Raw genomic sequence first — 27,972 nt, 5'->3', positions numbered from 1 at the left:
AATATCAAAAACGAGGAATATGTTAAATAGAACTTGAATTCGTCAGTATATTTGCGGTATATTTTTAAAATGAGGCGGTATATTTCTGAGAGTCGGACGGTATATTTCCCCGATAAATCTGTTTCCCATCCCTATTACCACGTGCGTTTTACTCCGCTTAAACCACGCGTTGTTCACATTTCGGCGACAAATTTGCCTGAAAGTAACCTATTTTAATTAGCCTGACTGACTGAAAACATTTTAACTAGCAAAATGGCACAAAGGAAACGCGCTGTAGCCCCTGCAAAGAAGTCCGAGAATGGTGTTAAGAAGCCAGTCGGCAACAAGCGCGGGCCAAAGCCAAAGGCGGCACAGATCGACGAGGAGGTTGTGGCTACCCAAACGCAGACAAGGCAGTCCAAAAGAAAGCTAGAGCAACAAGTGCAGCAAAGCGAGGATGAGTCCGATTCCGAGGAGGAGCAGACTGCCGTCAAATCTGAGGAAGGCAGCGAGTCCGAGGTAAGTTTCAGAGACAGCACGCTTCAGGAAAAGCCGTAGGAAAAACCGCGTGTTTTGTGTTTTTTGTATTTGTAGGAAGAACAAAAAGTTTCAGATTTAATTGACGATGAAGCTGTTGAAGACGATGGCGATGAGGAGGATGATGATGATGATGAAGATGATGACGATGACGATTCTAGCATCGAACCTGGCCAGATTTCAAATTCAGGAAAACAAGTGAGCGATTCCGAAGAGGATGAACCTGGCCAGATTTCAAATGCAGGAAAACAACTGAGCGATTCCGAAGACGATGAACCTGGCCAGATTTCAAATGCAGGAAAACAACTGAGCGATTCCGAAGACGATGAACCTGTTGAGGCTCCCATAGCCAAGAAAAGCAAGGTAGCTGCCCCAGCAGCAGCAGCAGCAGTACCTGCGTCGTCACCCAAAAAGGGCGGCATTCCAAAAATCACTGTTGGCAAGATTCCAGCGGATGTTCCCAAGGATCAGGTTATTCACGTCTCCAACATACCAAATGGTAAGTTATTTAACGCCTTCTTCTTTAAAGTTAAATGATTTCTGGTGGTCGTTGTGCATTTGAGCTCACATTTGGATTTGCCTTAAACGTTTTTTCCAGAGTACAAACATCTCGATTTGGTTGCTCAGTTCAGCAAATTCGGGCCCCTCATTGCAGTGAATCGTATTAAGGGAAAGAATGACGGCAACACTGTCTTCATTGCCTTCGAGACATCTGCAGCGGCCGAGGCCGCTCTGGAAGCCAAGGAGAAGGCCTTGACCTTCTACGGCAATGTTTTGGTCGTGGGTCGGCCATTCAACAAGGATGATCTGAATAATCGCACTGTTGCCGTGGGACTAGTTGGCCGCGATACCACCAAAGAGCAGTTGTCGACATTCTTCTCGAAGGTCGGTGAAGTGGAGGCGGTCAACCTGTCCAACAACCGCAGCAACCCTACGGCTTTCGTGCGCTTCAAGTCTGTCGATTCCATGCCCAAGGCTCTCAAGCTGCACGGCACCGAGTTGAACTCTCGCTTCATTACCGTTCGCGAGCCCTCGTACAAGCTCAACTCGAAGAAGTCGCCCGAGCGTACGCTGATCGTCCAGAATGGTGCCAAGCACGAGTCCTTCAAGTCCGACGTTATTGAGAAGATCTTCAAGAAGTTCGGCGACATTGTGGACATTGATGTTGTGTGCACCAACTATGTCCTAGCCTTTGTCACATTCAAGGAGCCAGAGCAGGCCGCCAAGGCGCTGCTGCAGCTCAATGGCAAGACTGTCAGCGACTTGGAGCTCAAGTTGGAGCAATACACCTTCAACACATCGCCACGAACCGTTCTGGTGACAAATCTTGCCGCAGGTGGGTTTTTCCCCCTCCCCATTCCCAGCACCTTTTCCATACTAATATTTTTGTTCTTTTACTATTTGTAGATGTGACTGAGAGCGACCTACAGGAATTGCTTGGTGAGAGCGGTAAGATCGATTCCGTCACACTGCTGACCCACAAGGCCCTGGTCAAGTTCGCCACCAACGACGGCTTCTGCAAGTCCTTCCTGTGCAATGAGCGCGTCGTGAAGAACCAGCCCGTATTCCTAGAGCCCAACTCGATGCTGAAGCACAAGCTGCTCAAAAAGAAGTCGACCTTGCACCGCAACGGCGGCGGCAACCGCAAGCCAGCCCCAGGTGCCGCCGGCCCACCAAAGTTCAACAAATTCGGCAAGAAGCCCTTCAACAAACGGCCAGCCCAGGACAACGGTGCAAAGCCTGCTTGGAAGAAGGTCAAGCAGGAGGTCTAAACAGATTTTAGACTGGCTTAGTCTTAAGTTAATCTGTAATCCATAAACGCAAAACGCCCCTCCCTGCAACCCAATGCGAAATAGTGCGTTGAATTTAGTCATTAAGTCTGGCGGCGTCATCGGTGTCGGCGTGGTCGCTTTTCCTCCTCCCCCACTCCATAAAAGATTTGTATATTACCCGATGTAAGGGCTGCTCTGCTGCCATTCACACCACCGAGCCGAAAGCTGAATAAAAAGAGTCGAGTAAATGCAAACAAACGCAAAACGTCTTTTGTCGTCTTGTCTGCCTTCAAAGGCTGTGGGCCAATTTCATACAAAAAAACTGGTAAAAGTTGGTGCGAGAACAAAATTGCAAATTACCAGCACGTACACACACACTCCGCGTATGGGTGTACCCTCTCTGCCCCCGAGACAAATGATTCATTACACTTTGCACACGATGTCGCCGGTCGAGTGATTCATGCAAGCCAGCCAGCCTGCACTCCACACGCAAACTTTTTGATGGCCCTGCTCTGCGGTGGCGCTCCCATTGGCCGGCAGACCACTCGTAAGTCTCGTCTTTGTTCATGTCTTCTTGGCCACAATGCAAATGAGCAGAGGCGGCCGGCAGGCGGGGGGCCCAGACCCAGGCCCAGGTCAGTTGCATTAAGTGGAAGTGGGGGCTTGGCTAGGTCACTGGCCATAATGAGCCCGATTCACGACGCCCCCTTGGAGGACTCTGACTGATTGGGGAGCTCCTTGACGGCATCGCCCATCAGCAACAGTTGGTAACGTAAGTAATTGCTCAGCGGTGGTGGTGTTTTCTTTTTTGTATATTTAACATTTATTAGTAATAAATTTTCTGTATTTTTGTGTAATATTTGTTAATTTCAGTTTTGTCACTACACAAATATGTTTGTTCTTGTTGACTGATATATATGTATACTCGTATGTATGTATGTATGTATGTATGTATGCATGTATATGGTTTAGATAGATAGTATGTCTTGTATATTTTCCATTTGTTGCATATGTATGTATATTTGATAAATTATGTGTAGGTATTAGTTAGTTTTTGTTTAGTTTTAGTATCTTCTGCCTTTTTCTTTAAATATATTTTGTTGTTTAAGTACTTGCTTAGGGTTCTTCCATGCATGCATGTGTAATATATGTATATGTGTATAAAAAAGGAAATATTCCCTGGTCCGAGAGCCAAGGCCTAAATGCAACGGAGAATAAATTTCCAGCCATCCAGCAACAGCAGGCCCCTGCTGAATCCGTACCGTTCCGAGCCCCACGGGCAGTATTGGTTATGAATCACTTAATCAGTCTCTCTTCGAACTAGACGATAATGGGCTGTTGGGTTGAGGGGTTGAAGGTGGGCTGGGGCGGGGGCCGGGGCCGGGCCCGGGTCCGTCTGGCTAATTCAAGCACAACTAATTGGAGCCGTGAAGGTCTTTGACTGGGCTGGATATCAGGGTTGGAAGGGGCCCGAGTCTCGTGCTTTCGACTCTTAAACTCTTTCAATAGATGTAATATAATAATTATCATAATTTAGCTTATGCTTTAGTTAGCAAATTACTAGTAATAAGGCAAATGAAAGTGAAGGGCACTGGGGGCGGGGCGGGGCTGGGCTGGGCAAACCGAATAACGCAAATCAACCAACCAACCAACCAACTCTCTAAAAACATGGATAGGATCTACCGATCGATCGCATAGGCTTATCTAGGTAATACATACTTGTGTATTGTATTACTGCATGCATTGTATATTTGATTTATGTGTGTAAATAGAGGCAAAACTTTCAACTCTAGCAACTTAATATCTAAAAACTGATCCACATTTCCCTCCCCCCCCCCGACAGGGCAGGGGACTGGGGACAGGGGAGGTGTTTACTTTCACAAAAGCAGGCAAAATTGGTTTTCTCAATACAATAAATTCGAGTCGTTGACGCTTTGGTATCTCTCATTCCATATACATAAATATTGAAACGGGATCTGTATATACTAAAACCGAAGGAATAAATTAAAAAATGAAATACAAATAAAATAAAACAAATCAAAAGTTGTAATGTTTCCTTTTTAAGTATTTTTTTGTTCGTTTTTGTTTAATTTTTAATTGGTAATATCGTTTTAAACATAGAGTATATGTATAGAGAGTGTGTGTGATTCGGGGATGGTGCTGTAGAGTTACATTAAATGTTCGTTCTGCCGATTGTTTGCTGATGTTTGTCTTTAACGAATTAAAAAATAATAATACAATGAAACCAGTTTCCTGGTGGCATTAAAAACTGCTTTTCAAATGTGTTAAAACAGAAAACTTTTCAAGATTTTTTTTTTGCTGAAGTTAAAATGATACACTGGGTTAAGATTTTGATTGCTCTTCGGGGTTTCAAGCAAATTCAATTTTTGTAACTCTTTTCTTTTAAGTAGACTTGGAGGAACGTATACAAAACATTTTTAAATCAATAAAATATATGCGTGTGTGCTTGGAGGACAGTTAAAACACATCGATTCTTGCTTGAATCCTTTAGTAATATTATAAGTTATTTTTCTTTTCTTTTTGTTTTCGTTTTTTAATGGTTAGCAGTCTAACATTTCAGCTGCGCAAATTTTGTTTGCTTTTCCTTCTTGTTCGATTAGTTTTGATTTTTTTTATGGTTTTTCTTCTTCTTCCCATTAACTTGTTAGAACGCCGACTAATAGCTACAGTTATACTTTTTCTTGTTCTTCCTACACGATATTTTTTCATAGTTTTATTTGATTTTTGTTGTTTTTTTTTTTGCGTTTTCCCTTTTTGACAATGTTTTTTTTTTGGGCTTTTTTCTTTCGCAATTGGGTTTTCTTTGCCTTTAAAAATGTTGCAAAAATGACAATTATTTTGTGTGGTTTTTCGCGATGCGCTTGGGTGCCGTCGTGCCGTTCGGAGCAATACAAAAATTTCGCTTAGCACATGGGCGAAAGAAATAACAGAGCGTGTGAGGAACAATTACTAAAAAACTTAAATAAATGAGCGAGAAAAAACAGAGCACACCATATAGTATAATCATTTGCCACAGCGGTACAAAAAACCTTCACAAAATAGCACAAAACGTTGCTTTCGCTCTGGGGCTTCGTTTTAATAACATACATTTAATATATATATAAATATCTATAAAGAAATCGAAATCGTAGTCGATGTATTAATAGATCGGTTCGGTTCGATTGCATTGGAGCATCGGTATCGGGGCCCACAATTCACAATTCGGGTTCGATTTTCTGTCTTAAAGTTTTCCGTTTCTTCAGTTTTCCCCATCTTATTTTCCTCTCTTGATGTCCGCGCGCGCACAAAGTACTTTAGCTTAATATGTTTATAATATTAGTAAAGTAATTATCGTGTTTTTTTCCTTAGAAATCCAGCAGGGACACCTCTGCGGGTGGAGCTGCAGCTGGAGCTACAGCCGGTGCCTGTTCCTGATCCTGGGACACTGGGAACTCCTCTGCGACGACCTCTGCCTCGTGTGATCCGTTGCCGTTCTGGGTAATGGGTGGCTGCTGCTCCTCCTCGCCATTGGTGGCCGGAGGAGCCGGCTCAGCCGGCACTGGTTTCCTAATGGGGGCCCCAGGGGCTGCACCCTTCATCGGGGTGGGCACCTTGGGCGCCTTTAGAGTGGCCGGCGAGGCTTTGGAAGCGGCTGCGGTTTCTTTGGCTTTCGGTTTCAGCGGCGTGGTGGAGGCGCTTCCGGCTGACTTCAGAGGCGACGCCCTGAGCGTGTTGTTGCTGGGCTTCAGGGGCGAGGACTTGCGCTGGGCCGCAGTCGTGGTCGAGCTCGTGGCCAGCAGGGAGCGTCGCGTGGTGGTGGTGGTGCTGCTGCTGCCGGTGGTTCCGCTGGCCATCGAGTGCGTGAACTTGGGTGCCGGGCGGGCTGTGAAAGTCTTTGTTGTCGATGTGGTAGTAGTGCCAGTGCCTGTGCCATTGGCCGTTGTGGCCGACTTGACGCGAGTAGTGGTGGTGGTAGTAGTGCTGCTGCCTGCGGTGCTCTTGCCCAGTCCATTGGTCGTTGGCTTTGTGGGGCTACGAGCGCCCTGCGAGGATGCAATCGTTGTGGAAGCAGCAGTCGCCGCCTTGCGGGCTGTGCTGGCGCCAGTAGGGGCGGCGCTGCGAGGCGACGGCACCTTCGGCTTGGGTGCGCCAGTGCTGGTGGTGGTCGCCGAACGTGGCTTGGCCAGGCTGCTGGCGCTGCTGGCACCAGCTGCATTGGCCGAGGCCGAAGGGAGAGGCTTGCGTGCCGCCAGGCTGGCAGAGGCAGCGCTGCGAGCGGCTGTCGTTGTGCTGGTCGTCGTCTTGGTCAAAGTGCTGCCCAGGGGCTTGCTGGCCAACGGCTTGCTGGCGGGAGCCGTACGGCCGGCCGGAGCTGTCGCTGGTCGTGCACTGGCTGTGGTGGTGATCCTGGGTGCCGTCTTGGCAGCGGCAGTTCCCACCGAGCTGGTCAGCGGCTTGCGGGCAGTGGTGGCCGGCTTGCCAGCTGTCGACGACGATGCAGTCGTGGTCCTGGGAGCCACTGGTGCCGTCCGAGGGCGTGCTGCTGTTGTTGTGGGGCCTGTTGCGGGCTTCTTTGCCGCAGAAGGAGCTGCTGGCTTGGGCTTGGCAGCAGCCGTAGTGGTTGCAGGCTTGGCAGCCGGCTTCTTGGCATCAGTGTGAGTTGGTTTTCCCTTGGCCTTGGCTGCGGCTGCGGCCACGGCAGTGCCGGCGACAGCGGCTGCAGCTGCAGCCACCACAGCAGCAGCGGCGACCACGGGGGGCTCCTCGGCAACGGGTTCGCTGGCGGGCACAGGGATGGGCTCTGCTTCAGCCACCGGAGTGTCGTCCAGGTCAAATGCATTAGAAACGGGTTTAACTGCTTCGGAAGTTGCTTCAGAGCTCACAGGCAGCTCGGGCTCTTGAAGAGCCGGAGCTGGTGCCTCCACAGCTGGCTCAGAGTAGAGCAGCACCGATGGCTCCCTAATCTCCTCCTGCTGGAGCACCGGCTCTGGGGTGGCATTGCTCTCGAAGCCATTGAAAAAGGGTGCAGCAGCCTCAGCTGGAGCTGGAGCTGGAGCCGCGGCAGCAGCAAAGTCGGGGAACACGTTGACGGGGGCGGGGGCGGCGGCTTCAGGCTCAGGGCTAATCTGGTACTCCTCATCGATGAGTTCCTCCTGCAATTGCAGCTGGTTGAAGTTTTCCTGTATTTCCGGTTGCAGCTCTTGGGCCACGATGACTTCCTCGGCCAAGTGTGCGGGCGTGAATGGCGCAGCAAATGGATTGATTCCCGGTGACGGGGCGAGCTGCTCCTCCTCCTGCAGCTCCACCTCCACCTCCGCCTCTGCCTCGACGGAGCGTTGAGCCTCATAGCCGGAAGCTGCATTGAAGGCAGCGTACTCCTCCACCTGCGGAAAACGAAAGGAAACGGAAAAACAAGTGGGTAGAAAAGATTATTAAGTGACGTGGAAAAGATTCGGGGGATTCGGGGGAATTGGGGGAATTGGAAATGCTAGGCACCACACCCCGAAGATGACTAAACCAAAATACAATTATCAACAACATCATCGCCATCGCCATCGCCATCGCCGAAAGACAACAAAAAGAAGCATTTGGTAAGTGTCTGGCTCTCCATTGTCGCTGTCTTCCAGTCTCCCGTTTGTCTGGAATCCCCCCTCTCGAAGTTTTCAGTGCTGTTAAATCGATAAATGCAATAAGCCCCCGTCCATTGAAAGACATCTCCGTTTGTCTGGGGGCACAACGCACACAGCAAAATGGTGGCACAACAGTTTTCCCTCTGCGCGCTACTTATGGCATTATTGCTCGTGGCTCGTAAAAATATCTGACAGATGCAGCAACCAAAGTATTTTGTGCTCCAACGAAAATAAATCACACCACGAAGACAGACAGACAAATTTCCAGCTAAATAAATACGGAGGGAAAACAGGAATGAATATCATCTGGGCTGGCCTGGACTGTGGGCCCCACATGCCCCACATACGCGTATATAAAAGCAAGTGGATGGAATATTTTTTATATCGGTACAGCGACCGCGCCCCAAAGCAGGCAATATTCAAATATACATTTTCCAGGAAGGATTTTTGACGAAAAGAAATCAACTAAAGTGCTTTTAAATGGTGCATGTTTTATGGGACAATCTTGCCACCCACAACCCACATCCCACATCCGTAGGTAACACTGTAAAAGTAATCCCAAAATGTGGTACAAAGTGGCAGCCCTTTCAGGACGTTGCACTCACCCCCAGGGTAACTGTAGATTTCGGAGTAAACTAAGGGGAGTGTTGTCTGCGCATTTGCCAGGGAGGGTCCAGGGTTGACACGCAGACACATTACTAATGCATACAAATTATGATAATGATGACATCAGCCCGGAGAAGAGCCCAGAGAACTTGTGAAAGTGAGAAAGCAGCGGCAGCGGGAGCAACTAAGGAGGAACAGGAACAGCCCCCCGACAATGTCATGGCAATTGCTGGACAGTATTCCAGCCCCATGTCGCACTGTATTACCAACAACCAGACCGCAGGCACAGAGCCAAACCAGCGATGACATGGCCAGGGCATACATACACAGCAACAACAAAAACCAAAGATAGAGAAAGAAAGAAGGGAAAAAAAACAACAGTCAGATGACAGGAAACGTGTCAGTGACTTAGTAGTGTGACTCGGCGTTAGTTTTGGCGCAGGGGAAAATGTAGCGTTAACATTTTTTCCGGCACTTTTCTTCTGTGGCACGCAAAGACCAGACCAGACCAGGCCAGGCCACACCGCACCACCGCATCGTCGACCCACACCGCAGCACATCGGAGCACATCACACCACAGAGAGCGATCTGAAACTCGAAAATGTCATTGACCAGTAAATGCCACCAGCCGGGGCCCCGTTCGTTGCCAGGTCCCCGGGTTGCCAGGTTTCCCAGTTCGGTTGCCCACTTTTAGCCCACTCGCCTCGCGCAATTGCCGGCTGGTCGGGCTGGTCGGACTTTCTTTTGCCTTGCTCTCCTCTCTCTCCACTGCTTTGCACTGCTTGGACTGTTGCTCAAGCGTAATGGGGTTAAAAGTGAGCTGAAGCGAATAAGTCCAAAAAAAAAAAAAAAACAACAACAAAAAGAAAGAAAGAAGCATGAAAGACAAACCCCAGCTTAGTCGGAGCTCTCTCGAGACTTAGTTCCTTGCCCCATGACTCATCGTCGCTGCTATTTGCTAATCAATCATGACTAGAAATGATGTAATACGCGTTTTCAAATAACTCTGCAAGCCCATTCCACTCCACTGCCCCACTCCCTGTGTGCATTTTAATCGCCGCGATAATTGCTCGGTATTTTATCAGTGTGGAAGCTGATAGCCGCACAAGTTGGCAGCGCTCTCTGTAGCGGCGATTGCCGGCCGGCCGGCCTGCCCGGTGTGTTAATTGAGTGTTTTGCTTTTTATTTTTGCACAAATAATCTATTTGGCCAACCAATACTCGTACTTTTGCACACACAAATGTGTACAGTGGGCACACACAATGTCTAACGATTTGCACATTCAATTTGTGGTCCACTCAATGAAAGAGATTTCACTGTGTGCTAGAGTACCGCAAACCCTCTCCCTCTCTCTCTCTCTCTGTCTATTTACAAATCATTTTGGCACTCGAAGAAGCCGGCAGCAAAAATACATGCACAGAAAAAGAAATGGGAGCGAAGCTTTTGATACCCTGGCTGCCATGTCCATATAATCGTATGATATTTCATATCTGATTTAAACCCAATTTGGTTAAGCCTTACGGCTGATGCTTATCAGAAATACATAAATAAATATATGTATAAGCTTCTTTGCACGTAGTAAATACTTGAGCAAAATCATAATACTCTCTCCCTCAAAGAGTACAACAATGGGTCTCACTCTCTCACACACTCATTGATTTGCTCAACGAGGCGTCAACGGTCGCCGTCACCGGCTCTGCCGCTGTTGGTGGGTGGTTTTGTTGGTGTTTGTCCGTGCTTTTTGCCGCTTGCCAAAAGGCAAACAAAGAACGCAACGATGACATCAACAATTTCTAGCTGCGGCTCGGCTGGCTCTCATGTGAATTTTTGGCTTTGGATAATTGCAAAAAAGTGCGCAGCAAATGAAGAAATTGCACGAAAGTTGACGTCAACTTGTGCGATTCAGAGAGAAAGAGACAGCGAGAGAGAGAGAGTGCGACTGGGGGCAGGTAAAAGAGAGCAAAAGAAAAATCAAGTTCAACAGATGGCGTTGTATGTGGATTTGCATGAGCAGGAGGAGGAGTAGGAGGAGGAGAATGATCGCATAAGCAGGAGCGTAGCTGACTGTACGGTTGTTTTAGTATGAACAAATGGCCGGCTATAATTTTATACAGAGATCCGCACACAAGCGTACAAGACAATTTATAGAGTCGCAAATTTGTGCGCAAATACAACAAATCACTGGTATTGAGTCGTCCATGTCTTTGCCGGGCCTTCCTCCGGCTCTCCCCTACTGCTGCTGCTATGCGACATTCGACATTCAATGTTCGACGTTCGATGTACGCGACGTCCGACCGACCCAACGGTTGCCGTTTGCTGCCACACATGGCTCGTTAGACAGCCAAAACTGGGCACCGCGAGGCACACGGGGGAAATGAGACACACTCTCTAAGGAGGACGGAGGACGGAGGAGAGGCGACCACAGTGGCCATTAGGTTTGTACAAAAATGGAATGCAATTGACAGTCGCTGCGCAGGGTCTCTATCGGTCCGAACTGTCAACCGTTTTTGGCCATGCACACGCATACACACACTCATTCACTAACCATAAAAGTGTGTACATGTATGCACAAAATGATTATAATAATCAACCACAATAAAACAGCTTAATGTTCCACTGTCTTGGGCCGTTCCCTTTTCATACGCACAATTCGCATTCGCCGCCGGCTGTCTGATGATCCATGATGTTCCATGGCGACGCTCTTGATGATCTGATCGGGGCATGAGGGAGGGGGCACACGCACTCTCATCAAAGGAGAAACAGAGAGAGAGAGAGAGAGGCACAAACTCTCCAAATACAATGCCAAATAAAGCGAAAAAGTTTGCTCTTTGCATTTTTATTTGACTTTTGCATGTGTTCCTTCCCTTATGCGAGTGTGTGTGTGTGTGTGTGTGTGCGTGCGTAATGAAGTGTGGCTGCTGCTGCTGCTGTTTTTGCTTTTGCTTCTATTGGGGCTGTGCGGCTATGTAATTTCTATTTTTAAATATGCGAAAAAAAATTAGTGACAAATCAAAAGGAAAAGAAGGCGAACATCAAGAGTGCGGGCAGCAGCGACCCAACCGATGCCCTGTAAACTGTGACTCATCCAGAAATTGCCAAATCCTCTCATCTCTATTTCTTTTTTGTTTGCCAGCGAGTGGGAGAAAGAGCGAGGGAGACACTAATATGCCCTGCAGGCTGCAGCGCTTGGCTCACTCTTCCTCTACCTCTATCCCTCTCTCTCTTTCGTTTTCTCTGCCTATCCTGCTTGGTTAACTGTGCCGCGGCAATTATGATGAGCAATAAATGTTGAAACCGTGTGGCAAGCCAGCAAGCCAGCAAGCAGGCAGCCAGGCAACATGCAACTGGAGAGGAACACGCAACATGCAGCCAGCGCTGGGCGCATGAGCATATATTCTATTGTTTCCACCTTATTATTTTTTGCTTCTTTTTTGGTAGATGCAGCCGCGGCTCATGTGCTGCTGCTGCTGCACATCATTAATCTCCCAATGGTGATTAATGGAAAATGTTATATGTATTTTCATCATTCTTACACACAAAGTTACTGCCGCTGCGACTGCGCTGCAGTTGCACTGAGGCATGAAGCAAATCCACCTTTTTGGAATTTTAATTAAGTTTTTTGTGCTTTTTTTTACCCGTATTGGAGGAGGATGATCTGTTAGGAGCGCAGGACTTGCTTTGGGCGTTGGTCACTCTATTACTTCTATTTCTATTATCTTTGGTGGGAGCCCCTTCCTCGCTCTCTCCTGCTGCACTCTCTGCTTTCATATCAGTGCGGAAATGACTTAGGTCAAGAAAATGCACTGCGACATTTTCTCTTTTTGTGCTCTCGTGTGTTTTCTTGTTGCTTTTCATTATGGGTTTTGCGCTTAGTCAGCCACTCGCTCGAGAAATGTCAATGAGTCGGCGGCGGCCTTGTGGGGCGTGGTCGCCCCCCGGGGCGGGGAGCGCTTCTGTCCGTCATTCTCTTAATATAATTTTGGACAATTAACGATACACCGACTCAACGCCAACTCAGCCCCGGCTCGGACTCAATGAATTATGGCGGCGCTCTGGCATAAATAATACAAAAAATTAATAAACCACAATAAAAGAAAAAAAAGAACTAGATACAGCGCAAATTGTGTAGGAAAACCGGCAAACGGCCATGGCAACATTTTCGCAAGCCAGACGAAAAAAAAAAGCACCAAAGATCTCAAGAAAAGAAATAAAGCAGGGCACAAACTGGCAAGAGTTGGACACAGACACAGTCAAAGATAAAGATACGGATACGGATACGTGGAGGGGGAGAGTCAGATGGAGTCAAGACAGCCGCCAACAAAAATTTGCGAAACCATGTTGCCACATGATAATCATAATGATGATGATGATGAGGTCGGTCTAGCTGGCTGGAGCGCTGTCTGAAGTGTTTTGCGGCAAGAGGGGCAAGAGGGGCAAGAGAAACAAGAAACGAATCAAGTCCAAAAGAATAGAAAGTTAATTATGTTTTATAATTTTTGCCTTTTGCTTTTGTACTTTGGAGAGTTCCCAAGTTCCAAAAGAAAAGCCCAACGCGATGCCGCCGAGTGGATGATGATGATGATGTTGGGGCATGTTCTCTCCTCCTCTGCGGTTGCTCTGTTGCCGCTGGCGTTTTCGCTCGGTTTTGACAGAAAGGAAAGGAAAATCTTGTATGAGGCTTGTCCAAAATAAATATGAGAAAATCTGCCAATTTTTCCCCCCACTTTGTTTGTAATTTGTTTAGGAAACCACAAAAATGAAAATAACAAAAAAATGTTCATGCAGAAAATTTATTAGATGGAACTTTTCTTTTTTTCTTTCTTTGGATTTATGCAGAAAGTTTCGAAAGACCCCGAACCAGACGCAGGGCCCAAGATAAAATGAAACTTTGAAGAGGCAAAAGTTTCGTTCAGGGGAAACAGGAAGACTATTATCTGGTGGCTCGAAAACCCAGGCTCTCATAGGGGAAGCATTTCTGCGCTTCTTGCAATTCCATTGCTGTATCTTTCGAATCCATCAAAAAAAAAAAAAAATACCAAGTGCATTTTAGTATTTCAATTAATTTTCTGTGAAGTTCGATGATAAATCAGTTCTCCCTCCAAATGGGATTAGGAATGGTAATGGTAATGGGTTCTTGGCCAAGTGAAAGGCCAGATTGGTTTGCCCCAGAGCCAGAGCCAGTGCTCACTCCCCTCTCCATAAATCCATTCGGTAATGTGATAAAGATGCACAGCTAAAGATACAGCTACATTTGCCAGTACGAAACAAAAAGGAAAAACAAGACAAGAAAATGCAATGTGGAAAAGCGACGGACATGAAACAGATTTAACTGCGGCTTGTTTTTGTTTTTTTGTGTGTTGTTTTTGGTTCTTTTGTGAAAGTATTCAACGGATACAGAATGTACCGAAAAGATACAATTACAAGAAGAAAGAAAGAAACGAAACCACATTGCAGTCATCCGATGGATACATTAGAATGGAGCAGCAGCCGCAGCCGCAGCCATGAAATTGACTGGCTTTGTTGGCCAACAGTTGGACTCTCGGCCTGGCCATAAACCGAAAACGCTCCAAAGGAGGGTCCCCCTCCACCAATCAAAACGGTCCGCAAAGAAAGAGAGCGGAGGGAGGCAGGGAGGGAAGAGAGAGGGTATCTAGCAAATTCATAATAGTGCAAAATATGAGATACAAAAAGAGCATGAAACATGGGCCAAAAGAAATTGTTAATAGCACAAATGGTAATAAAACACCTGGCCAACAAACTTGGCCAGCACGAACATTGGTTTGGGGCTTCTGGGGCTCTTCTGCCATAGATACCCGTCGTACTTCTGCCACTTTTTATTTTATGAGTTCTTTAGCATTGGGGGCCCCCGAAGCTCTAGACAAAGGCAAGGCAAGGCGAGGCAAGGCAAAAAGCCTTGTGGCTAATGGCCAATGCCTTGGCGTTGGCTTTGGCTTTGGCTTCACACTCTCTTCGGCGAAGACGTGGCTGTGGCTGGGGCTGTGGCTGGGGCTGTGGCCGGGGGGAAGTGCAATCATCTCTGGACAATTTGAAAGTTGGAGCTCCACTAAACCATCCATAGAAGCAGGCCGAGGCGACTCCCCACCCATTCCATCCAGACCGTTCCAGACCGTTCCGTTCTGTTCTGTCAATTCCTATAGATAGATGTTGGCGAGGGCCCCCCAAAGCCAATGCAAGTCTCTTCTGTTATTAAATTTGACGTTTTGTTTGTGTCTTGGCTTGTTTCTTGTTCTGTATCTGTTTTTATGATTAATTAAAGTAAATTGACCTGCAGGTCGAAACATTTTCCTCTATTCTCGGAATTTATTTTGCACAATTTTCTTTTATGACAAACATGATCCATGACTCCAGGGCTCAAACCCAGGCTAGAACTCCACATTTACTTTTATTTACGATCCATTTATCCACCCATATACCCGCCCGCCTCTCTCTCTGTCTCTGCACGACTTGTGTGGCATTAGAAATGGAATCCAGGCGGAGATAACTCCAACTATAAATAGCAGTTGGCCTTTCCTTCTAGAAGAAGTTATTATCAGGGAATGTTTATGGGATTTGGAGTGTGATTAATTGCGGGGCAAGTGCTCTGCGATAACTGCGATAGGCGAAGGCCTGGCAGCGGCTAAAGGCAAAGGAACCAAAGCGATATCTAAACATTTCTGGCAGATGACCAAACATTTTATTATACAAATTATGCGGAACCACTCTAAAAGAGAAGGTGATATCTTGTCACCTGTCATCAATCAGGCACCCTACTCTGCTAAGCTACTCTGTGAGAGAGCGCGCCAGGGGGTTTAATATATGTTTTTAGATATATATATATGTTTACAAATTAAATTATGATTTTTAATGTTAAATAATTACAAAATATTTAAAACATAATTTGAATTATTTTTTCATTCTTTTTGTTTTCTTTCGACTTTGGAACACAAAATACATGTCATGTGCACGACGGCCAAAGACTAAATCTCAGTCATCTGCTACATCGGCCGAGCTGGAATGGCTTTTGAGTGAAGCCCGGAGCTCCACTTTCTAAAAATATCGTCTACCATAGAAAAGTATGGGCGTAAGACAGTCGAGCTTCTCTATAACGAACTTCCGTAGAACAAAGTTATACATATACATATATACATATTTTAAAGCAAAATAGGCTTAAAAAAATTTATTGTTACGGATATGACGAATTTCACGTATAACGATTTCCCTTATTTGTCCCTTTGAGATTCGCTGTATGGAAGTTCTACTCACGGTTCGCCTCCGGTTCAACTCACGTCACGCCGATAAGGTTTGTTTTTCTCTTACGAATGCTTAGATGACCTAATACTAGAGTACCGGTCAATAAATGCGTATATTTTCAATGATATTAGATAGTGATAGTGATTAGTCATAGTACATCCCCTAAATCACATCCAAATCAAGCAAATGAATGCTTTTATAAACCACATTTGATCTTTATGTGAGTTTCCTTTCCATGTTTTCAGGTTTTTTTTATAGCACTAAATGTGACAAAATTATTTTAATTTCCAACTAAATTTAACCAGTTTAATGGCTCTAGCAAGACACGAGGCCACAGCGGACTTGGTTCTCAGGTTTTACTATCCCAATCCTCTCTCCCCACGTCTCTCTCTCTCTCCGTTCCATCAAGATGTTATTGTCGCCGAAAGAAACTGTTATGTCTTGTTAGACATGCATTAAATCTCCATTCGAGAGCGGATGGGCAGCACTTGGAAGACAAATAGGTTCAGTTTAAGGCGGGTACCCAGCTCTGGCATGAAAACATCAATCTTGCGGATAGTTTTCCTCACCGAAAACATACAGCAGGGGCAGGGGCAGGTGCAGGGGCAGGTGCAGGGGCAGGGGCAGGGGCAGGGGCAGGTGCAGTGGCTGGGGCGGAAGACAGATGACTGCAGTGAGTGGATCGTCGCTGGGATGGCCTCTTTCTGGAATGTCTTTCAATTAACAGCACACACACACAACACTCTTTCTTTTTCGCAACTGGATGGATGACACACCCCACTGGATACCAGCCCACTGCTTCAGCCTCGAAGCGATTAAATTCTATTTTTGTGCCGAGGGGAGACCTCTCTGGAGTTGGGGTCTGCCAGCTTGCCATCCTTGCCGGCATCCCAGCCAGCCAACCATCCGTCCATCCATCCATCCAATCCATCGCTGCAGGGGCCAAAAAACCAGGAACAGAACTCAACAGAAACATGCACCCAGCGACATTTTGTCTCCCGTTTTGAATAATGATTTTTTCGTGTAAGTATCTCCTCCCTGCCCCCCTTCCTGCCCCCCTTCCTGCCCCTCAGGGGTGTATGAAAAGCTATTGAACTTGGCACTTGGCAGAGGATTTTGCATTTTTATAAATACACTGACCAAGAGGAGGCAGGGGCAGCAGCAGCAGCAGCAGCAGGAAGCACTGGCACTGAGTTCTATCTCAAAAGATGCAGCCAGCGAAAGTGCAGGGCGCTCATAAGTGTCGCCTCTCTCCGCGGAACGGGCAAAAGTACAGATATATATGAAATATATACATGTACATGGGGAAAATGTAAATTTAGATAACACATACAAATGCAGCGGCAAAAAGGCCGCACGAGATACTGTATCTGCCAGATACAAGCAATGGCTCTGCCTCTGACTCTGGCTGATGATGCTGCCCCTGCCGCCTCTGCCTCTGCCTCTGCTGCTGCAAGCATTTTCTTTTGAACTCGAAATGTAAAATGCTGCAATTAATCGTCAAGTCGTCTCCGTCTGCCTGAGTTGGCCTGGGCCTCCTGGCCCGGAGGATTGGCAGCGTCGTCAAGTGCTCCTCCAGTCGTGTGTGCCTGCTTTTTGGCAATCAACTCCACAGTCAACCCACACAGCAGTCGCAGTGGCAGTGGCAGCAGCAGCAATCATATTGCAGCAAGAGATTTCTTGTCTTGTCTTGCAATTGTTCTGCTTTTTGGCTTTTTGGGGCCGAAACGAGTTTCGCACAGATACATACAGACATCCCCAGACATGCGGAGTTTTGAGATACACACATCGGTATGTCTCTCTCTGTCTCTCTCTCTCTCTCTCTCTCTCTCTCTCTCTCTCTCTCTCTCTCTCTCTCTCTCTCTCTCCTTCTGGCTGTCACTTTGGGACGCTTTGGGCGTCTGTCGATAGGTGGGCAGCAGCAGCAGCAGTGGAGTCTGGGTCTGAGCCTGGGTCTATCTATCTATCTGTATCTCTAAGCACTTGTCCTGTGTGGGCAGACAAGGTTGGGTGCCATTGCGCCTTCTTCGCGTAGGTTTCAAAAGTACGAGAGAGCGAAGAAAAATCAGACCAGACCAGACCAGACCAACCGTTGCTTGCCCCACCGCCAAGCGTCAGGCGTCAGGCGTCACTCAATTGCAATCGCATTCCCATAGTCATGGAGTGGCGCCTCGGCAAAAGCCACGTTGCATGAGTATCTATCTGATGTGTGTGTGTGAACTAAATTACTGTAGACAGAAAGAGAGTGAAGAAAGAAGCGAACTGCAATTTTAATTGAGCTAATAATCTTAATGGATTTTTCAATTTAATTACAGGCCAGGCTCTGTGGCTCCGGGGGCTCCAGGGGCTCCAGGGGCTCCAGGGGCTGTTAAGCCGAAAAGCATTTTGTAAGTCTGGGCCATAAAGTCTGGGCCCCCTCCCCCCTCATCCAGCCACGTGCTGGGGTCAGGCCTTGGACTGCACAAATAAAAAGTAGCAGGCATCAAAAACGTGTTAATGGTATTCCAGCATGTGCCTACGATGGGACATGGCAACGGATCTATGCAAATTTTTAGTGAATTTTCTCCTTTTAAAGACCAGCAAAATGCTATATATCTGGCCCCAGAGGCGCAGGCTCTACGGTTGCACTGTTATGTGATTTTTTGCTAACAAAAACAGTTAAATATTCAAATTTTTTGTATGAAAGCAAGCTGTATTCAATTATTTGTGGGTACTGTGGCGCTGGAGGACGACAAAGCACCGCAAAATTGGATAAATTCGTGCTTTCGGAACATTAAAATTCAAATAAAATCCATATGATCGGCTTTCTTATGACTCTCTTAATTAGATTAATTTTTTGTTTTCATTATTGCATTTTTCTAAGGACACTACTGGGTATCTTTCGGCAAAAGCTAAGCTAAGGGTACGACGCTCCTTCTTCGATAGACCAAGAACTCTGCGTGGGGTCTTAAATTGCCAGATCAATTTTTAAGAAGGTCTATTAGATACGACTTTCGTCCATTTGTTGCCCTGTATAAACGATTCAGTGTGGTTTAAAAACCCAAAGCCAATCCAGGAATACCCCTAACCTAAGAAGCACTCCCCTTGCACAATTTCTGGAATGTACCTACACTTTATTTGCTAAATAAATTCACTTTTGGAGGGTCACACATAAACACAATATATTGTACATATATATTTGTTTTGCTCTGTTTTAAATTACGAGTGCGCTCAATTACAGTCGGGAAAAAAATAAAATAATAATAATACTGTATGGTGGCCTGATCAGACCAGACCCGACCAGTTGTCATTCAAAGATTCAGTCTAAAACACAATGATAATGCAGCAAATGGAAATGCAAATGTATGTAAATTGTATAAATTTTAATTGAACCGAAAAAAATGGTTCCAGAGCAAATGTCATGCGAATTGTGTGAACTACAGCGTCGAAGCGAAGCTCTAGGGAAAGTTTCTCTTCAAACAATACAAATTGTATTTTGTATTTTGTATTTTGTAATTGTAATTCTATGCGGCTTGCAATTGTAATTGTTTCTGCCCCATTGTGGGAATCGTAGACACCGACACAGACACCGGCGATAGGCCGGTAGGTAGACCTTTTTCGAGCTGAGTCATAAGCCAGACGCGTGAACAATTTTGCGCATTTATCAGTTTGTTGTTTGTCTAATTTTTAAGTGCATCCTCTCTCTCTCTCTCTCTATCTCTCCATCTTTCCATCTATCTATCTTTCTATGTGTACATATATGTATCAGATTGTGGGCTGGCGCTATTCTCAGGCTTTGATTTTATAAATAGATTGGCGTGATTAGAGCAGCAGGAGAGCAAAGTGCAATGAATGCTGTTTTGTATGTGCCTCAGATATTCAGGGCTCCCGAAAGCTCTGGCAATCGTATCGATTATTCTTTAAGTAGTAGATTAGGTTAACCGGAACGGCCCCCATAGGCCAGTAAGGCCCTTGGTTATCAGGATGGGGGGGGGTATGAATCGTCGCGGGAGTGCTTATCAGGTTTTAAAGTCGTCGACAATCGAGGTATTTTTAGCAAAGGCAAGTAGTTCCTTGGGCGTCCTCTTAGAGGCATCTTCTAGTGATGCCAGGACCAGGGCGACCAGGTTGTTTTCGGCCAGTTGCAGATGAGATGTTCCCGGGTTTCGATGACCATTTCCTATAGCTGTCTTGGGTTGGTGATGCTTAGCTTTGTTGCATGTGTCGCAGCCAGACAGTGACCTGCAGTCCTTTCGTGGTACGTGCAGTAGGTATTGACTGAGTTTATTCTTAAAACATTAAATATATTATATTAAAGGTAAGAGGTGGAATAGAATGCTGAAAACTTATAACAATAAAAGAATATTTAATATATTTAAAAATCTGAAAGATTTCCCTTCGTTTTCGAGAACAGCCCCCCCGACCTTTTAATGTTAGATTAACACGATTGCCTTTGGCTGTTGGCCGCTGAGAGCACCTTCTGCTGCCAATTAACAGACAATCATCATGTTATCTGGCCATAAATCAATCAAAGAGCCCATTCACGAAACAACTTAATGACCACACGTTGAAAACCACTTGAAAATTGTGTAGGGTCTCATTTTTCGTTGATAAAAATGCCCGCGCCCGGCGGCTAAATGGCTGCTGGTTTTTCTTTTGTTTTCTTTTGTTTTGTTTTTGTTTACAAGATCGGTGACAAACTGTCTGTTACGCTAATGTTGTTGTTATATGTGATTGCCGATAAATAAACAGTAATAATTGGCATGCGACACGGAACGGAATCGTATCAAAGCAAAGCAAAGCAGAAGGAAAGGGAAGGGAAGAGAAGGGAAGGGAAGACGTGGCGTGCGCCAAAGCAGAGTAATAATAAACAACAAAAAGAAGGGCTGGCAAAGGGTCCGAAATTGTAGATACCCTTGAGGAAAAACATCTGGTCAAAAACATCATGGCCCCTGCGCAGGACGAATTGGGTGACAGGGAAAGGGGAAGAGCAGAATGGCAATAAATAACAAAAGAGAGACACAAAACGACACAAATCATTTTGATAAATATAGTAATATGCAAACAATGAAATGCATGCAGAAGGAGGAGAATAAGAAGAAGCAGAAGAGAGGGCAAAAGACAAGCGGCGGCCGCTTTCTTCAATCGTTTTGTCTGCAGGCGTAAGCTACACCCAAAGCACAACTCCCACAGGAAGTGGCCGATGCCGATAGCAGCAACAGCAGCGACAGCACCAACAACAATGCCCAAAGCAAGACAAAGAAGAAAATACACATAAAACAAATATAAAGAGAATCATAAAAATCGTATACACATGCAAGCGAAAACCGTATATGACCCAATTAAGCGAACCCAAAAGCTCGTCTCTCACTCCCCTTCTCGCTCTCTCGCGCCTACTCGTTGTCTAGCTATCTCTGTCCGTTTGTCTGTGTGCAGCTGTTTTCAGTGTTGTTGTAATTATGAAAGCGTGCATATGCATCGGTGTATGTGTGTGTGCATTGGAGCTGGAATTTGCAACGAAGCGAAAAGGTTGCCAGCTCTTGCAGAAGTTGGCAACGCCATTTACTGTTACGCTTTTTGTTGTTGCTGCTGGCCATGCAGATTGCAGCCAGCCAGCCAGCCAGTCTGAGAGCAGAGAGCAAACAGAGCAACGAAAGAGACAGAGAGAGAGAGAGCCAAAAGGTTCAGTGGAGTACATACAAGAATGCATTTGACCAAAATATTCCAATTGGAACGGAAATCCAACAAAAAGAGACAAAAGGTGGAAGTCCCAAAAAAATGGTGACAACAATATTTAAGTGCTTATTCGAGCCGGGTCAACAGCTTTAAGTGCTACACACACACGCAAACACAACAAAGGCAGGCAATAAAGAGAGGATGATGGCCAAAAGGCAAATGGCCAACAACCCCCTTGGGGCCTCCCTTAATTATTTCAAATCGGAATTTAAAGTATTAAAACACACATTCGCACACATTCGCGCACTCAGAGACAAAGGGGGAAAACCCCACCCAAGAGCATGGCTCTAACCTTAACACCACCAAATATGTACTCGCTCCGCTCTCTGGCAGGGAGCAGGGGGCAAGGGGAAGGGCGAAGGAAACACTTGCGTGTCCTGTTGAGTGTAAAAATTGAGTGGCAGTCGAGACCCGACCCGACCCCGGGCCGGGCCGGCGGCACGACTGCTGCAACCACTACAGGAGAGTGCAGAGCAATAGCAGGAGAGCGCGTCAAGGAGAATGAGAACCAGAACGAGGGCGAGGACATGACCGAGCCAGCGGAAACATAGCAAGTGAGAGAGAGAGAGAGAGAGAGAGAGAGGAGACGGAGACGTTGTTCGACGCGTGAGCGAGTTAACGGTACACACCCCAGGATCGTAGAAGTGCAATAACCACAGTAAAGGCTCAATAAATGCAACCACTTTCGGTGAAAAATGTAATTTTAAACAAATATTCGACAGCAAACACATTTCTATCACTCCCACTTTCCGCACCCCCTCCCCCGCGACCGCCAGCAAACTGCAACTGTTTCACTGTGCGACCAGACAAAGGACAGATGGAGGGGTCACGGCACATGCACTGCCAGGAGCTGTACAGAGAGGACAAAGGAGTATACCAACAAATTTAATGATTTCTCTTTTAGGCGGGCCAGGTGAGGCGCAAAGGCAGGGCAGGAACGGAAGCAAGACAGGAAAAATTAACACACATATGGGTACTGGTACTGGCACTGGTACACACACACACGCACACGCACAGATGTATATATATTTGTAAACAGGGTTGAGAAAACAAATGAAATGACGAACGAGTGCATAATAATGATGACTTTTTGGCACTTTTAATGAGTCATCTTCTTGTGCAAGCCCAGGTGCGGTCGGCTTACCTGTGGGGGAGCTCCGGCCTCGACAACTGGCTCGAACAATAGAGTCTCCTGCTCGAATGTCTCCTTGGTGTCCTCGACGAGATGCTTCTCCTCGGTGGAGGAGAGCGGCGACGGCGTAATGTCTACAATATCGGCTTGCTGCGGCTCCAGCTCCAGCTTGGCCACGGGCGCATTTTCATCGGGAACGAACGGGGGGGCACTGGCGTCCAGTTTGGACACGGGGGCAATTTCCTCGGGGCTGAACAGTGGGGCACTGGTGTCCAGCAGCAGGCTCTGGTCGTTGACGTTCTGGGCGAAGGGATCGGAAGAGTCGCCGGGCAGCTGTGAAAGATCTTCATCTGGGCGCTGCTGGTCCTGCTGCTGCTGATGGGCCTCGCTGGAAGTGTGCTCCAGATAGAACGAGGCCTGCATTGGGTCCTCGGGGGCAGAGCCAAACAATTGCTGCTGATGCTGGATCTGCTGAATCTGAATCTGGTCTTGGTCGTCGTTGGCCTGGTACTGCAGCTCCTCCGTGGAGGGGGACTGCGAAACATGTTCCTTTTCCTCCACATTGAGCAGCTCCTTCTCGGCAGCTCCGAAATCCTCGCTCGACTGAGTCGGCAGCGGCTGCACCGAGTTGAGTATGTCCTCAATGGAGGCATTGTGCTCGCCGTAGAACGACTGCTTCATGATGTCGTTGCTGGCGATGATCTGGTCCACGGGCAGATCCAAGTCAACGCTGGTCTCTGGGCCGTGGTCCAGGACATCCTCGAGGACCGGGGCAGCGCCCAGGACAATGCCAGCGCCTGCTCCATTCAAGAGCTGTTGCTCCAGGTTGCCATCGGAAAAGACATCGTTTTCCTGCTCCAGTTCATGGGGTCGCTTGGCCGCCTCAATGTCAAACTCCCGCTCGTCGGGCACGGCAATGGCGTCCATGTTGTCCCTGGCCGAGCCCTTGCGGGGACTCTCCGCCACCATATCGTCGAGAGGACCACCAATTAGCTGGCGGGGATTCAGGCCCAGGACAGGCTCACCCTCCATGGGCAATGGGGATGACGGCTGGGAGCCAAAATTGGGCACAAATGCGACGGCATTGGGATTGAGTTGCGAGTGAGATTCTTCGGGGTCGTCAACAGGATCGTTGTTCTCCTTGTTGTCAAAGGCTTCGAGCAAGTCCTGTGCCTGTTCCTGTTCCTCCTGTTGGCCACCCACCACTTCCTGATCCAGCGGCGTGGGATTGTTCTCGCTCAGGCTGCTGGTGCCATATGTGGTGGCCACCGAGCTGGCCTCATCCTCGTCCTCCTGCTGATGGAGCAGCTCCTGCTGCTGCTGCAGCAGATCTCGCTGTGGCTCCAGCAGCAGCTGCTGCTGATCGTGCCGCTCCAGGCCGGCCACCTCGCCGGTCGACGTTGTGGTGTTGGAGTTTGTCGAGAAGTCACCGTCGTTCTTGATCACTTCAACGTCTTCGTCCTCGTAGACCAGGCTAAAGCCAGCGGCTGCACCGCCGCCATTGCCCAGCCCATTGCCGATCAGCAGCTCTGCCTCGTGGTGGCCAAACCCATTGCCGGTGCCGTTGCCGTTGCCATTTCCTGCCACGTTAGCGCCGAAATCCTCCTCGCCGAAGCCGCCAAGATGCTGCTGTTGCTGCTGCTTTTCGCTCTGCAGCACTTCATGTCTGTACTTCCATTCCTCGTCGTCTTCGTGCTCGCCCGACTTGACGGAGGCGGTGCCGATGTTGGGCACTAGCTCGCCGGCAGCATCGGCAGCATTGCCGGCACCGCCAGCGATTTGCTGAATATTCTCCGCGAAGCGGTTCATGTAATTATCGAACTGAGCGTTGTCCTCGTGCTCCATTTTGCTGTATCTCTCAATCTCTCTCTGGGGGATATCGGTGCTCTTTTAGCAATAAACAATTTCTTTTGGCTCTTGGGCTTGCCAAAAAAAATTATAACAATGATTCAGCTTACTCGTGATTCACACGCCACTGCGTTTTATTTCTCTTCTCGCTTCTTTTTCTGGCGTTTCTTTCTTGCTTCTTGCAAATTCTCCTTGTGCCCTCTCACATACACGCCGCACCACAGCACCACACAAACACACACAGAGAGAGCGGCGAACGGGAGGGAGAAGCGAACAGAACAGCACAGCCGCCGAGTCACGAACAAATTTTTCGCTTGTCGTTTTCGCTGCTTCTTCACTCGGTCCTTTTTCCCTTCTTTCGCACTTTTGAGAAAATGTCAAAACGGACTAATAACGTACACGCTAGCACATTCAACTTTTAACAAACGTTTTGAACGTTTTGGTTTCGCCTTCTGTGTTTCTGTTTAACTCTCAAATAAGATTTTCTTGGGCTTTGTTACTTTTGAATTGTTCGCCTTCAAGCCGACCGACGCGCGCTGCAACCGCTCAGTTGAAATTAAAGTTTTGATATGAACAGTGTGGCTGCGCATATTCTGATGAAATATACCGTCTTCCGCCTTTGAAATATACCGAACACGTCACAAATTTCAAAATATACCGTAAATATACTGACGAATTATTTGTGTTAAATCTGGAACATATTCTATTCCTCGTTTTGGATATTCGGTTGAATATTACTTGCTAGCACAGACCCTCAGGTCTGACTTCATAATTTTAGCCGATTATTAAGTCAATTTCCTACAATAGTGGTCAGATTAAGGGTTTAAATCAAAACAGTCAACCACAATTTCCACAAAATTCATTTCCTTACATGGTAAATACACGTTAACTCATTAGAGTGTGGCAAATGGTGGCAAGAAAAATACCGAAATATACCGATAAACGAAACGAACTTAACCCACCTCTAACTAATGCGGTGAACAACTTGAGTTAAGCCGCGAAAAAGAATACTGTTTGTAAATTATTCTTGTAGATCCAACCTATCCTATCCTTCCTATTCTCGTTTACCACGATATCTTTTACCTGAGCTGCGCTACATTCTTAAATGGGCAATGGAAAGGGTGAACAACAGGATAAAACGGCTAAAGGATATTACAAGTCTTGTACGAACCTTACATCGCCGTTTTTTGATCAACAATGTGCTTTGAGAATTGATTCGAATAATCATATCTAATGAATTAAGCAGACATTGAAAAAATGTATATGGATAGATATATACAGATATATACAGGAATATAATTAAATGCATGAATAGGTGAAAAACATGTCAGGTCGGAGAACAGGATTTTAATATTAATTTATGGACCATAGGGTATACAAATGTCCGTAGTCCATAAATACATATGTTGTTGACATGTAGCAAATGTGTAGTTACCATGTAAAACCTAGCACATTTTTGTTGACCTTCTTTGTTTAAACCTTATTTTATAAACATACAATAAAGATGAATTCTTAAAATAAACCATTCTTATGTAAAATTGATTCGATTGTCGGATAAAACTATATGATCAGGGTTGAGGATCCAAGCTGACTAGTAATATCCCACCGAATATCAAAATCGACGAATATGAAGGAATACACCGACAGATATTTTGTTGGTGTAAATTAAAAGTGGAGACGGGACTGGACGGTGTATTTTGTAGATAAATCCACGGTCACACTGTCACAACACTACGCTAAAATAAACTTTAAACCATTAAAATCAATGAAATAGTCGAACTATCAATGTACGTACCATCTAAAAAGTTAATTTGTTGTTGCATTTGACGCAGCCCATTGCAAACTTCCACTAACATGGCCTACTTAACCGAATTTTCCACTAAACATGACGCATCTGCGGCTCCTATGACTACGCCTTTCATTTGTGCCGGACACATACACAACCTCAACCTCGACCTCACCTCAACATGCCGCACCACACGCAGAGCCCGAGCTAAACCAGAGGAAAATCTTCAGCGCAGGTTTGTTTGCTATCTGGACAGATAGAACCTCCAGCCATGGCACACCTATTGGAAAATCAATTGTTCAATGCGGCCAAGACGATCGAGCAGCAGCTGGACCAGCAGCTCGACCGCCTGGATAACCTGGACTCTGACGACCTGAAGGTGTTGCGCGAGCAGCGCCTACGCGAACTGAAAGAGCTGAACAACAAGAAGCAAGAGTGGCTCAGAAATGTGAGTAATGCCTCGTCGTTGCCGCACCATTTCCGCCAAGAGCTGACCGAATTCTCGCCTCTTTCTCCCAGGGCCACGGCACCTACACGGAGCTGGCTGATGAGAAAGAGTTCTTCGAGGTGTCGAAAAAATCACCCAACATCGTGTGCCACTTCTACAGAGACAGCGCCGAGCGGTGCCGTATTGTGGACATGCACCTGAAGACCCTGGCCGCTAAGCATGTGGAGGCCAAATTCTGCAAGGTGAACGCCGAGAAGTCCCCATTCCTGACGCAGCGCCTGCGTATCAAGGTGATACCCACGATTGCACTGGTGAAGGACAGCAAGACGAAGGACTTCATTGTAGGCTTCACCGACTTGGGCAATTGCGACGATTTCTCCACGGAGATGCTCGAGTGGCGCATCGCCCACTCGGGGGTGATTGAGTACAAGGGCGATCTCATGCAGCCGCCAGATGTGAAGCGCAAGCCGTACATGAACCGGGCGCAAAAGACAATACGTGGCGGCTACGATTCCGATGACTCTGACATCGAACTGGATGACTAACAACAGCCACCCATTCCGTAACCTTAAGCCCAAAAGTCCCAGCCACACACAAAACCCACACTCAAAGCTTGGCCTGAAACAAATCGGAAAAAGAAACAAACACAAGCACACACACAAATCAAAAGCTAGCACATGGATCTAAACCAATTAGGCATACTTTTTAGAGTTATTTATTTAATATTACGTTTTCGAACGTATTCCTGCTGCTGCGACCCTCCTCTCCCCCCTATCCACTCCGCACATTCAGTTCGTATAGCATTAGTATTCGGTTGCCTTTTACCCCCGTTTAAACACTCTAGCGAGCTTAAAAGTACCCTAATCTTAATTATATCTCCTTTGAAACGATGTTTATAAAGCCTCAACTATTATGCACGATTATGTAAACTCTTTAATACTGTTTTTTACAATAATTTCTAATATTTTTACCCATGTGTTATCCACTTGCTAGTAGTTTACAACCCATCTTCGAGTCTGCCTCTGGGGCACAATCCGCACGTACTCAAGCTCGCTCTTAAATGGTGAATGTAAAAGAATGCACACAACAAACAAAAAAGACAAACAAAATATCATCTGGCATATATATATTTTCTAACAATTTGACAGAGATGTAATGCATTTCCTAATGTAGTGGTAACTAACACATATGTACAAGTTTTTTATATTTATTTTTGTAATTCTATAAAGCATCAGAAAGAAAACTATTAAATTGCATATTCTCAAAGA

General features: G+C 46.6%; 3 protein-coding genes across 3 annotated transcripts; 2 read left to right on the top strand and 1 right to left on the bottom strand.

Annotated features, from left to right (window-relative positions):
• Positions 1-183: 183 nt before the first annotated feature.
• LOC6588204 (DNA-binding protein modulo) lies at positions 184-2,553 on the top strand. Its single transcript, XM_002013319.2, has 4 exons — positions 184-498; positions 574-1,015; positions 1,115-1,852; positions 1,924-2,553. The coding sequence occupies exons 1-4, from the start codon at positions 253-255 to the stop codon at positions 2,286-2,288; spliced, it is 1,791 nt and encodes a 596-aa protein (XP_002013355.1). The 5' UTR covers positions 184-252; the 3' UTR covers positions 2,289-2,553.
• Positions 2,554-4,340: 1,787 nt separating this feature from the next.
• LOC6587943 (205 kDa microtubule-associated protein) lies at positions 4,341-25,010 on the bottom strand. The gene is made up of 2 exons (XM_026984198.1): positions 22,635-25,010; positions 4,341-7,672 (listed from the first exon to the last, which is right to left on the bottom strand). The coding sequence occupies exons 1-2, from the start codon at positions 24,465-24,467 to the stop codon at positions 5,654-5,656; spliced, it is 3,852 nt and encodes a 1,283-aa protein (XP_026839999.1). The 5' UTR covers positions 24,468-25,010; the 3' UTR covers positions 4,341-5,653.
• Positions 25,011-26,190: 1,180 nt separating this feature from the next.
• LOC6588074 (thioredoxin domain-containing protein 9) lies at positions 26,191-27,659 on the top strand. Its single transcript, XM_002013316.2, has 3 exons — positions 26,191-26,257; positions 26,456-26,704; positions 26,776-27,659. The coding sequence occupies exons 2-3, from the start codon at positions 26,528-26,530 to the stop codon at positions 27,247-27,249; spliced, it is 651 nt and encodes a 216-aa protein (XP_002013352.1). The 5' UTR covers positions 26,191-26,257; positions 26,456-26,527; the 3' UTR covers positions 27,250-27,659.
• The last annotated feature ends 313 nt before the right edge of the window (positions 27,660-27,972 follow it).

This window comes from Drosophila persimilis, unplaced genomic scaffold, assembly GCF_003286085.1.
Source record: "Drosophila persimilis strain 14011-0111.01,24,50 unplaced genomic scaffold, DperRS2 tig00000000-arrow-pilon, whole genome shotgun sequence".
NCBI lineage: Eukaryota > Metazoa > Arthropoda > Insecta > Diptera > Drosophilidae > Drosophila > Drosophila persimilis.
This window is presented reverse-complemented; position numbering and strand designations above follow the sequence as displayed.

Coding starts and splice junctions, on each gene's coding strand:
- LOC6587943 (XM_026984198.1), bottom strand. CDS start 24,467: ATGGAGCACGAGGACAACGCTCAGTTCGATAATTACATGAACCGCTTC. Junction 7,673..22,634: donor AGGCCGGAGCTCCCCCACAG/GTAAGCCGACCG, acceptor CGTTTTCCGCAG/GTGGAGGAGTACGCTGCCTT.
- LOC6588204 (XM_002013319.2), top strand. CDS start 253: ATGGCACAAAGGAAACGCGCTGTAGCCCCTGCAAAGAAGTCCGAGAAT. Junction 499..573: donor AGGAAGGCAGCGAGTCCGAG/GTAAGTTTCAGA, acceptor TTGTATTTGTAG/GAAGAACAAAAAGTTTCAGA. Junction 1,016..1,114: donor CGTCTCCAACATACCAAATG/GTAAGTTATTTA, acceptor CGTTTTTTCCAG/AGTACAAACATCTCGATTTG.
- LOC6588074 (XM_002013316.2), top strand. CDS start 26,528: ATGGCACACCTATTGGAAAATCAATTGTTCAATGCGGCCAAGACGATC. Junction 26,705..26,775: donor AGCAAGAGTGGCTCAGAAAT/GTGAGTAATGCC, acceptor TCTTTCTCCCAG/GGCCACGGCACCTACACGGA.